Source organism: Cinclus cinclus, chromosome 4 (genome assembly GCF_963662255.1).
Source record: "Cinclus cinclus chromosome 4, bCinCin1.1, whole genome shotgun sequence".
Lineage (NCBI taxonomy): Eukaryota > Metazoa > Chordata > Aves > Passeriformes > Cinclidae > Cinclus > Cinclus cinclus.
The window spans coordinates 19,400,209-19,413,074 of NC_085049.1; the positions used below are offsets into that span (position 1 = coordinate 19,400,209).

At 40.8% G+C, this 12,866-nt stretch overlaps 1 protein-coding gene across 7 annotated transcripts in view; it reads left to right on the forward strand.

Moving 5' to 3' along the window:
• Window positions 1-1,848, forward strand: part of SOX5 (SRY-box transcription factor 5) — a 244,957-nt gene extending 243,109 nt beyond the window's left edge. For all 7 annotated transcript variants that reach the window (XM_062491739.1, XM_062491736.1, XM_062491740.1 and 4 more), the window contains one exon: window positions 1,319-1,848. In XM_062491739.1, coding sequence (XP_062347723.1) covers window positions 1,319-1,622 — 304 coding nt within the window. In that variant the 3' untranslated portion in view covers window positions 1,623-1,848. The remainder of the gene's footprint in view (window positions 1-1,318) is intronic.
• Window positions 1,849-12,866: the final 11,018 nt, after the last annotated feature.

Here is a 12,866-nt window from a genome sequence, read left to right on the forward strand (position 1 = left end):
GTATCTGCAGCTGAGACAACTTGAGTTGTTTCAGAAACACGGAAATAAGGGATCTGTGGAGGGAGGCCTTACTCAGATGGCAGGCAGGAAGTATCTGAAAATGCAGCAAGCAATTTCAAACGAATATAAAGCTGTTTGGCAGAGGGAAGTCTTTCAGGATCCCTGAAAGCCCTGTGTGAGGCTTACTGTGCAGCCAGGGCACAGGCAGGCAGGGGAACAGGGAAGGGTTTCATTCTTAATTAAGAATGTTCATCTCAAGAGACTCTGCCTTGTCTCCTGTGGCAAGGCTTTTCAGTGCAGATGGACACACCGCTGATGACATTACAATGTGCAGCATGTACTGAAGAGAATTACTGCAATGGAATTACTTCATGCAGGAAGGAAACAAAAGGAGCATGAATTTTAAACCTCTAGGCTTGTTGGGACTCTGAAGCTTCTCAGGGAAACAAACACTAGTATAACACAGCTAGTGTTCTTGATGCAAAGGGAATTTCTGTGTCCTGGAATAATTCTTCTTTCATTACTGCAGACAGGTTCCCAAGGCTTAGATGCTTTATAATGACATCCTGTAGAAGATTTTCTCAAATGCTCATGTTGTTTCCTTGCTTTTTATTAATTTTTAAATAATGCCCACTTCCGTTTTAAGTCTGCCTTTTCCCGGTTTTATCCACTGTCCTTCGAAAAATCTGCTTTTCACTGCTGCTCCCAGTGGAAACTCTCACCTTCCAGTGGGAGGCCTTCAGTGATCCATCCTATAAACTCACGTTGGCTCCAGAAAGCCCACTGTTCTCAGTAGCAATGACCAGGTCCCTGATGTGGAGTAAGCATTGTCTCTGCTTTCTCCTCATCCAGTGGCATTTTCCTGCAGCACCTTCCCATTCCTGTGCAATTTACCTAGACCTTGCTGCATCTCTCCTATTGGCAATTTATGTCTAGTTACCGTGACTTTTATGCCCAATCGTGAAAGCAGATTGGATTTTTTAAAAGGAAGATTTTCAAAGTAAAAGAGTTTTTTAAGTTGGACCACAGTTGGCAAGAATGTTTGTTTTTGGGTGGCACCAAGCTGACCCAGAAAAGAACTTTCCCTCACAAGGCAAGCTGAAGCTATGTAGTTCAGGTATGGCTAGAGATGTTTACAGAGGTTTTCTTATCAGTGGAACCAATTTGGGTTTGATGCTCATTTGTGGAGCATCATTTGGTGAGTTTTGAATATTGATATAAGAATTCCTCTGCATGCCCAAGAATATATGCTGCTGAATTTACCATCCTTTTATTCTGTGCAGCATTCCAACATCCTTTTCCTCTCTTCTTCTGTCAGGCAACAAGCACAGATCCCCATTGCCACAGCGGGTGTAGTGTACCCAGGAGCCATTGCCATGGCGGGAATGCCTTCCCCACACCTGCCCTCGGAGCACTCGAGCGTGTCCAGCAGCCCAGAGCCTGGCATGCCCGTCATCCAGAGCACTTACGGGGTCAAGGGTGAGGAGCCACACATCAAGGAGGAGATGCAGCCTGATGACGTCAACGGAGAGATCTATGACGAGTACGATGAGGAGGAGGATGACCCCGATGCAGACTATGGCAGTGACAGTGAAAACCACATTGCGGGGCAAGCCAACTGATCGGGGCCCCAATGTCTCGTGACCTGCAGGACTTCAAGGAGAAAACAAAAAAAAATAAATAAAGCCCCATCTGGTTTATCCTTGCCAGTGGCCAAGCACATTAACTTTCTCATACACTGACTGTTACTTTAACTGTTAGTCTTAACTAGTTGGGACATCAGCTGACTAATAGACATCAGCCTGCATCAGAAGAAAAAAGGCTCAGAAGAAAGGAAACAAAGGCAACGACAACAACAACAGAATGATATAAGCTATGGGTAAAATAATGCCAGTAATTCAGCTGCTATACCCAAGCACTGAAGTCTTACCCGTCGACCTTTTATTATTATTATTTTTTTTTCAAATAAACTTTATGGCTGTTTGTTCTACAATGTTCTAGAAATTCTCACTCAGGTACACAGTGCCAACAAGTGGCTTGTGAATGTGTTTTGTTGTTTTGTGCTACAGTTTAAGGAGAAATAATTTTTTTTTTTTTGGTAATGCACCTGACAGGAAAAAAAAGATAAAATTCCTTTTAACCCACTCTGTCTCCTTCTCCTCCTCTTCTTCCTCTTCCTCCTCCTTCTCCTCCTCCTCCCTGTCAAATCTGGGTCAGAAGTATGTGTGTGTGCGTGCCTGCGCGCGTGGCTGGCAAGGAAGGAAGTGGGGAGTCTTTCTGTTAACCCCAACAAGCATTTCATTTCAAGAGAGGACTTCTCTTCATCAGTTGCACAACATACTGAGTCTTTGAGCAAGTGCCAAATTTGTACTAAAGCGCTGAACTAGTCCAATTTGCTTTATTTAGGCTGGTCTTTTGTTTTGTTTTTCTTTGGCTTTTCATTTGCTTCTTGCTCTGTCTTAAGTTAGGACAGTGTTACAACTTAGACAATCCCTTGAAGAACCTGATATACCAGCAGCTGGTGAGATTAGACATATATTTTTGGTTTTGCTTTTGTTTTTTAAAGGAAACTGTAGGTGCTGTTCTCAGGTGAAAAAAAAAAGAGAGAGAGAGAGACATAAGAAATTTAGAGAAAAAATATTTTATGGTCTTGGATTTTCATATATGCGTGTTTATGGTACTGATAAGAATAATCTTGGACTATTGTGAGCAAAAAGCATGCTCCAGAATGAAGTCCTGCACCCTCCAAACGACTTGGTCTGTAAGAAACCTTTACTTTTAGTTTACACTTCAAGTGGCAGCATAAACAATATAAAAAAGGCTTGTCCAAAATGTGGTTTGTTCTGCATGGACACATCAGCTGGAAATGTTACCTCCTCGCTGAACATAATTAAGTTATAACCAACCGAGTCCATTTCTGATGAACTCTTACCTTCAGGGTGGTTGAGTACTGATTTCTGATTCAAAAGACTTTTTTTTTTTTTAAACTGACATTTTTTTCTTCTGTGCACTGGCAGAAAGCTGTCTTTTATCAGTGAGATGTTTGTGTAGGAAAGAAGGCTAATAGCTGTGAAGATATTTCCCTATTTGAAGTGAGGTTAGAACTCAAACCATTACAGTGCTGAATTTTTGTCACTGCTGCCTCTCACAACTGAAAAAAAAATATTCTCCTGTGCTAAAATATTTCCAGTGTTGTTGTAGAGCACTTACTTATTGCTTGGGCAGTTTTGTCTTCCTTGCTCAACCACAACCAGATGAGGAAGCTGTCTGGGAGCTGCACTGTGCCCTGGAAAGGAAGGTCTTGGGGTTGTGATGAAGCAAAACCTTTCTCTGAATTCTTATTTTAACTGAGGATGCCAACTTTATTTTGCTTCCTAGTAAATTCCTACTCCCAGAGGGAGGCACATTGCTGTTGTTATCACCTCTAACTTGTAAAATTAGCCCATGCATCTTAGTGGCAGTGAGATCCCAGCCCAAGCACTCACCAGAACTCTGTCACCATTATTTGGCAGCACTGGTTTTGCAACAGTCCCTTAATCAGGCAAAATCAGCCCTTGATCCCAGGTGCAGGATGAACAGGACAGGTAGGAAGGGGAGAATGCCTTTCTTTGCCTCTTGAAATCCCACTTGAATTGTAACTTGACCTCTGCAGACCTTGTGCAAAGCAAAAGACAAATTCCATTGAAGACGTAGGACAATATTCCGATGAGTGGTGTGGACATGTAATAGTTTTACTCTGCTACATCTCTTTTCTTTTTCTTCTGTTTTCCCTGTTTTGATTTCCACCTCTGCTTTGAAAACTTACTTTCTATTTTCTCTCTGTCAGAAGATTTGCTCTGAAATTATGCTTGGAGTAGCTGATCATATCCTCCATGTCAGAGAGGGTTCTTTTTTGTTTGTATTTTATGACTGTGTTGGGGTTTTGGTATTTTTCAGTTGAACTGCCTCTTCTTGCTAGTGTTGAATGGTAATTATAATAATAATAATAATAATGGTCAGCTGTTCCCAGATTAGTAAATTATGTATAATTTATTTACACCTCCCCTTTTTTAACTTTATTTTATTCTGTTCTAATTTGGCAGTGCAGCAAATGAAGCTGTTAGGCTATTTAAAATGGATACCCCTCCCCACCTTACCTTTTTATATATATATAAATATATATATATATATACATATGAAAACAAATTGCTTCTTCTTCTTCTTCTTCTGCTCACACCATTTCTCTTTCTTTTATTTTAATTTTGGCCCCAGCCATGTCAACTTCTGATGTTTATTATGATGGAGTGAATTAATGGGAGTGTTGTTTTCAATCTTAATTAACTTCTGCTCTCTCATCACTCATTTTAGTTATTTAATTACACCAGTCATCTAGAGCCAATTTTTTTGAAGCACTCTGTTTGGATAAGAAGGAAAAAAAATAGACAATTGTTTTTATATCATTATTATGTACAATGTGAAAACAGATATTTGCTCCTTTTCTTTTTTTTTTTTTTAATTTTAAATTTGTTCCCTGTCTTTGTGAACAAATTACTTCTGACTCTTGTGGGTTCACCTCACATTTGCTGGATGATTTCCACCACAGTTTAGAGACTCTCTGGTTTAATTGTGTCACTTCTGGCTACCGGAATACTTTGTTTTAGCTCCAGGTAGGTGCCACTGTGGCAGGTGGGATTGGATTGGAGCAAGTCTTGATGGCGTGGGCTGAGAAGGCTCAGTGGGAAGGGACCCTCAGACTTTAGTGGGACCAAGTTTCAGTCCTGAGTTCTGTGGGAGCTGCTCCTGGGGGCAGCCTGGTGTCTGTGGCCATGGTGGGACAGTGCCCTTCTCCAAGAGCCCTGTGCTTTTCACACCACCTCATCCAGGGCTCAGCTGAATGAGCTGATTTTGTTCCATAGACATTCCCTTTGGAGAGACTGCATCCCAGCCTAGCCTTCCCTCCCTCAGGTTCTGGGAATGAGTTGCTTTATCAGACTGTCCACCTCCTCTACATTTGGGATGTTGAAACCAATGCAGAAATGTTTAAAAAAAAAATAGGCTAAAAGATGAAAACATAATTAAAAAAAAAAATATTCTGGGGTTCCAAACCAGCAAAATATTTAATGCCCATGCTAATGTTTTCTTAGGTCCAAGGATGAGCATCCATATATCCTTCAGCAGTAGAAGACAAGATTTGAAAATAAATATTGTTTGTCTCTCTTGAATTATCTGGTGGGAAAAAAAACCACAAAAAACTAAAAAAAAAAAAAACAAGACAAAACATGCATTTGTAAAAATTATCTTCTTGTCTTGTTTCTCTTTTTTTTTCCTGGGTTTTGTGCCCTGGAGCATGTAGAAAAACCAGGTTAGAAGAGATAGGATTTATTAACCTAAAAGCTCATTGAGGCCCTAATGCTAAGGCAGGCTCTGTTCCCCTCTTCCCTGGGAACCTGGTGAGCCAGGATGCTCCTGGGGAGCTGCCTGGGGTGGGATGTGCAGGCCACCTCCTCCTCAATGGGAGAAGCCACCATGCATCTTGTGAGCTTGAGAAAGAACATCACCAGCAGTGGGGAAAAGGGGAAAAGAAAGGAAAAAAAAACTGAGGCACTTGCTTCTAAGCTCAATTAAATAACACAGAGTATATCCTTTTTTCCATTTATTCATGCCTTATATTAGTAAAATAGGATTTTTAAGTGCATTTAACATCTTTATCTAACCGTTCCGCTATATTAATCAGGCCCCCAGAAAAGAACACTAGCTATTATTATAGCATTTAATTAGTTTTGTAACCAAATCCTCTTATTATGAATGCATATGGAAAAAATTCTTTCTTCGAAGACATTATTTCAAAGATTTGGTTACTGCAGTAGACTGTCTTTAATTAAATCATTTTTTAGAAAGTAAATTGTCTTTAACCTTTTTGCAGCACATTTTCAGAGCTTTTTCTTTTTAATCCAAAGAGATGAGCTGTTATTGTCCCCGAAGAAGCCTCTGACATCACATTTGTAACATCAAAAATAATTATGCTCCATGGAAATGTAGGTCTTCTTTAGCACGAATTCATCTGCTGTAAAGAAAGGCAACTGTGTGGTATCTCGGACGTTTCAGGGCATGATGTGTGGGATAGGAAGTTTCTTTGTCTGACCACTTCTCGGTAGAACCATCCCTTCCATTTTGCAAATAACTGTGTAATTCACTAGATGTGAATTCAAGTGTATCCTCAATTCACAGGGCATGGGCTGTCTGTTTAGCTTGGTTTATATTTACATTTTTTCGACTTTATCTTAACTTGTCAGTTTCCCAGATTGAAGAACACGTCAAGTTCGTTTTTTCTACTGACTGATTTCTCTACTCCCCAGTGTTTTTTGTCACTGGTTTGCTGAAACAGTATTTATATAGCTCCACTGGCTCTAAAGCTCTTATCCTTCTAACGTTTTGGATTTTACAAGTGAAATGAAAATAGAAAAGAAATAGAGACAATCAAATGCCTGGAGCTTAAAACAAAGTATGTGCAACCTACCATCTCACTTGAAATTTAATAAAAGAAATAATTATGTAAATATAACATAGAGTTATAGATTTATATTTTGTTCATAACACATAGTGTAATATAAGTTGTATATTTTCATGTTTTGGTTTTATGTTATCATTCATGCCACAATAAATAAAAACAGGAGTTGATGTACTCTTTAAAAAAAATACAATGTGGATTGCCACCATCCTGGGTTTTTGGTTTTGGTTTTTGGGTTTTTGTTTCTTTTGCATTCCCCTTTTTCAGTATTATTGCCCTGCAAGGCACCAATAAAACAGCAAATGTGTTCTTTACCTATCCTGTGGTCTGTTTCCCACTTATTATAGCAAAGGGTGTGCTAGCACATTTTTCTGTCAAGAGAACAAAACAGCTGGGCTCAAACAGCAGAAAATGAGATTTAGATTCAGCCTACCAGTCTGCTCCAAGATTCAAGATTTTCATCAAATCACAGGACAGAAAGATCGCCCCATCTTTCAAATATTAGCATTAAAACAGAAGGAGAAGTTGGTCCCTGAACAATGTGTTAGTTACACTGTGCAATTCCAGTGCAATTTCCAGGTCATTGTCAGGACGATAAGCAGATGGATGAATCCAGAGGTTCGTCCCATGCCCACCTTCCCAAGCTATGTTCTGTTGCCACAGGCTTGTCTGCTCAGGCACCAAAGCATGCTCAGGGAAATACCCAATTATAAACACCAGTGACACAAAGCTATGAAAAAAATAGCTCTGCTCATAGTTAGTCAAAATGTCCCAACATGCTGCCTAAACAGTTCATGAAGTTTTGACAGCAGCATATGGCACAAAGTGGGATGAAATGAATTTGTACCTGTTTTTGACAGTAAGTTATTCTGATGGGTGCTTACTCTCAAGTGCCTACGGCTTGACAGATGCCACTCCATGGTTCCAGATTTCCTAAAGGGAAAGGCAATATTTGGGAAAGCAGGAGGTAGCTGGTGGAGATCCTATGAACCTGTCCCCACTTTTTTGGTTTGCCAGGTTGTCCTCTTGTGCTTTTCCTGTGAGTGAGGTGGCACCTGAAACTTCCCATCAGAAAGCCAGAGTTCTGTTTTGGCAGCTTCCTGATAGAGCCAAGAGCATCTACTGTCCAGTGGAAGTGGAAATGGGCTTGAGAGGAGCCATATGATGGTGGCTCTGGCCAAGAAAAGTCAGAATTGTTTAACCCCTGAAAATCCCTTTTTCTGATACTGTCAGCATCATGTGATGAAGGAAGCTCCTCTCTGGTGCTGACATGGTGCACACTGCCCACCTGAGTCTGGGCATGACTGAACAGGTGAGGTCATGATGGAGTGACTTGGAATTCTCTTTTTTTGTTCTTTTTTTTTGTTTGTTTGTTTTTGTTTTCTTTTTGGTGGGGCTGATACCTGAAAGAAGCAAAAATGTTCCCTAAATCTGTGGTGGAAAAATGTCAAGGAGAAACTGAGAAAATCTAAGCTGAATATACATCTAAACTTTAATATAGGATAAGACTGGGCTTTGAAAAACCAGGGATGACAACTAGTTAAACCCTCAGTATGCAGCTGAAGTAAAAAGAAAGTTTCTAGTGTCCTTAAGTGATATGGCCCAGACTTGGGAGTGGTAACAATTCTCTCCCTAGACAAGTTGTGAGGGGATTTTGGTTGGGTTTTTGGTTTTGTGGTTAATTCTCTTTTTTTTTTTTTTTTTTTTCAAAAACTTCTAAAACGTTCCAGCAATTGCCTGTAGCAGGAAGGAAGAAAATGAGGATAATTATGACATTAAAGTATTTTAAAAAGAAAGACGTGTGACAATTAGCGCATGCCTACCAAGAAAGTAACATACCAAGCTCTGTGTGTGTAGGAAAGTGAAAAGACCCCCCCGCAGAAGCCATGGAAGGTTATGGAAAGTGTATGTGCCTCACGAGGAAGCTCAGTGCTGTGACTTTGGGATCCGTGAGAAAAGGGTGCATGGGAGCTTGTCAATAAGCTCTCAGTTAATAAATATTCAGCAATACTGTAGGGAAGCAATGTGGGAGAAGAGCAGGCAGCGTCTGTTGGGCCAGCCAGTGGAAAACATATGCTGCAAAGGTACAGAAAATCCTGTGAACATGTTTATCAAAGTAATCTGGTGGCTGAGACCAGCAAGAGGATTGGAGTAGCTAATTTTAGTCCCTGGGATGCTCCGTTCGTGGCTGGTGGTGTTACAGTGGCACTTAAGCACTGGAATCAGAGATTCTTGCAAGATAACAACAAAAAGGGGAAAAAGAAACGAGCACTGTACCATCCTTGGCCTAATTCAGGAAGGCTGGTGGTGTCAACAGCCTTGTGAGCATCAGCTGTGCCCCAGCTGCACCAACCACATCCCTGCTGGAGAAGCTGTGCAGGGCACAGGGGTGGCAACCTGTCTTCCCTGCTCTGGGGTGGATTTGCAAGGCACTGCAGGAGTTCCGTGAGTGTTTTCCTCTGGTAAATAAATTTGATCTAAGTTAATGCAGGAGAAATCCTGCAGATTCCCAAGTATGATTTGGAGCAGTTGCTGTCCAACCTTCAGTCATGTAAACATTGCATTCATCATTGCAGCTACAGTCTTATGGCATTGCTCAGGTGGGTCACAGGTTCCCACTACCCACGCACACCCATGAACATCTCACCTCCACTTGCACCACATCTGGCCTGGCCAGATGGAAATCCAGCCCTGGGAGATGGCTGTCTGTATCCAACACCATGAGAGATCAGACAGTGCTTAGTGGTTGGGGGATTTTTTGGTTTCGGGTGTTTTATTTCTGCTGGCAAAGCATCAGGTGTCTGTGGCCAGGGAAGCAGGGAGAGGACCAAGTGCTCAGATGGAGTTGTCCTCCATCACAGACAGATTCTGCTCAGAGCATTGGATGTCCAACACACTCGGCTGTCACCACCACCCAGATCCATATGGCTGAAGAGGATGTGATGAGGATTTCCCACCCACCACCTGATCAGAGCTAACTGCTTGACATGAGAATTAATTAATTTCAGGGTTGTTTATTTGCAGATTTGCAACAATTTACCTTTTAGGACACTTCTAAACTTGCTGTCAGAGGCAGCATGGAATGTTACTTTGACCAAAGTCAGGCATGCCCTTCACCCCTTCCTTGTGGAGGCCAAGTCTTTAGGAAGAGGTTAAAGTTGCATCAAAATGCTCCTCTCCACAAAAACCTAAAATACTTCAAGCAGGGAGACTTTCCATAGAGTTGGGCCTAAATGGCAGTAGAATGGTACACATGTAATTGAAAATTTAATTAAAAGCATGAATTTCAGGTTTAGAGAAAGCTCTGGCAGCCCTGTGTGGCAATTCAAGCTGCAGTTTGAATGGCTTTTTGAGATAAATCAGACTTGGTTTGAATCTCGACTGTGTGTTTAGTCTTAGTTAGCAATGTCAGGAAGGAGGGATACTTGGTGTATCCCAAAACTGCTGGCATAGGCACAGCTGTAGCCATAAGAGGGACCCTTTTTAGTGCAAATTATCACCCCTGGAAAATGTTACTGGTAGTTTCAGGCAGCGTCCCTGGTGCTGCAGGTCCTGGGATGAGTGTCAGCCATCCTGATGGAGCTGTACAGAACTGAGTGTGTGTGTCTGAAGACGGGGCTCAAGCTAAGCCCTGCAAAGTCCCTCCTATGTCCCTGCAAGAGCATCCCCACACAGGGATTTGTGTCAGTTTAACTTCACATTATCAGCACAACTTTCACAGGCACTGAATACCTAACCCACCAAGGATAAATCAATGCCTCCCCTTGTATTTAACAGAGATATGACTTAAATACAGTAAGTAAATCAAAGTAATTATTTAAAATTAAAATGATTTAAGAGAGTTAATCTGGGAGAATGGCATGGTGGTTACAGAAGCCGCTGAGACGTGGGACTTCAGCAGCTATTCCTGACTCTGTCAGGGACTTGCTCTACAACTTCATGAAAATTACTCAGCCCATCTCTAAGACTGCTATAATAATGCCTACTTCAAAGGGGTGTTATGAGGTTTAATTCATTAATGCCTGCAAAGCACTTTGAGATCTTTGGATTAAAGGCACTACAGTGCAAAGTATTATTAGCTACAGGAAAAGCTCTCAGACAAGCATGGCATTAAATGTCTGCAGTTAAAAAAAATAGGAAGAAAGAAACCTCAAAGATGAGCAAATTGTGGATGGTTTTGGTTTGTTTTTTTTTCTCTGTGGCCAGGTTTCCATTACTCAGATTTGTGCTTTGCTAAACTGAGCCCAGAGAGGTACAGCTCAGGGTCTGATTTTGTTGTCACTTCTAGAACTCCCATATTTTTAACATAACTGCTTGGATTTGGGGCTTCTTTTGGGGACCTGTGTTAATCAAAATCCAGATTTTGTGCATCAAAAGCCTATTCAACTTCCCTCTGAGGATATATTTACCTAAGGAGTTAAACAAGAAGAAGAAAATAATTTTCCTTTGCATTGACAATTTAAGGGGTTTTTGAATTCAGTTTGTGCCTTTACTTTCCCAATGAAAAGTCTTTTCCATTTGATTTTAAAGGGGCTAAGATTTTCAATATCGATAATTATCTAGAATATGGGGGATTTTTTTATCACAAAATGGGGTCTTTTTAATTATCTCTAGTAGAGCTGATCCACCTACTGTGAATATAATTGCAAATAGAAAAATTGGGATTGACACCCAGAAATTGACTAAATGGAGGAATATTTTTTTAGTGACTGCCTTGCTCCCAAGTATTAATTTATTTCTGATGTTAAATTTCAAGAGCAAACAGCCAAAGGTAGCATGTTGTTTATGTAGGTCCAGATTTAAATCTTGTCTGGTCTTCTCATTCACTTGGTGCCTGTGCAGCAGAGTCCCACAGGACAGGGATCAGCAGGATTTCTCCCATCAAAACCAGGCAGCAAAGGTAAGGATACAAGAAAGGTTCACAAAACAATGTGCTAAGGAACATTAAAGCTCTCACACCTACCTTGTTACCTGAATTCATACAGCTCTTTTTTTTTTTATTCTTTATACTTTTGAAACTTTTCAAGTTATCTTACTGACTTAAAAATAAATGTAACCAACAGCCCACCCTCATCCCCCTTAATGAAAAGACAGCAACACAACAGCTTAGATTTATTTTTTTTTTAAGCATTTCTGACTTCAGTGAGGGAAACCTTTAAACTTCACTTTGTTTCCTGGTCCCATTGAAAAAGAAGACAGAGGAAGTGAAGGATAAGTGATTCTGGCTCCCACAGATGCTTTGTTTCTCTTCTGATAGAATCTGAAACTTCATGTAGGTGGTGGGTAGAGCCATCATAACCTGCTTTCTTCTGACTGAATGAGGAAGGTCAATATATTATCGTATCAAGGAAGAAGAAATTACATGGGCATTCCCCCCAGACAATAAAGACGATTCTGACAGCATGATCAAAACAACTGGATAACTTTTTTCTTTTCTTACAGACACACCAATGTTTAAATGACAGCTGAAAGCAGATGATGGACTAAACACATTATTCTCTGTTCCATGTACTTTTTTTATAATAGAAGTATATCTTGAAGACTATATTCAAGTTGATCAAATAATAAGTCAATTTGTCAATAAAACAGATTAGGCAACCTGTCTGCTGAGATGATATCTGTCAAACAACATATTTTTGTTAACACAATCTGGAAGCAGATGCCTTCACAAAATACAATGCGTAGAAACCCGCAGTGCCACTTTTAAGTTTATTGAAACAGCGTTCTGTCTTGTTTCAGTTACAGGCATTTAGACTTTCTCAAAGTTTTAGCTGCTAGCTAACAAACCACAGTTTGGAAAAGACTAGGAACAAGTGTTAATGGCCTGGTGGGCACGGTCGACTGCCAGCATGTGGGTAATCTCCTGGCAGTGTCCACTCTGTGGGCACAAGACACCATCAGTGGGATTGTTGCAAGGGTATTTCCATTTCTTCACTTACTGTCTTTTCTCCATTCCCCCACCTTTTTCCCCACTGTTGCTCACTACTGAGACATGTTCAGCATCTGATGTGCCGTGTCACATCACGAGCGCTGTCACTGCGCTCGGCAGATTCAGGCATGATGCTCTGACATGTTGTGTATGCTGAGGCAAAGAATCCCTGGGAGATGCTGGCCCCTGATCTAGGCTCAGCATCATGGGGGGAATCTCTCAGTTTGCCCTGCGTGACAAAAAACATGACAAAAAGAACTAAAAAGGAAGCACTGACATGCACAAGTGCACAGGGTGATCAAACATGAGAAATGTGGAGATAAACCACATAAAGACTCATTGCGGAAAATATATATTGATGATTCTGAGAGAGATGAGTTTTCCAATTTAAGGTAAAATCAGTGCCTAGAAAAGGCTAGAAAACTTTCATTCTGAACACGGGGAAACTTA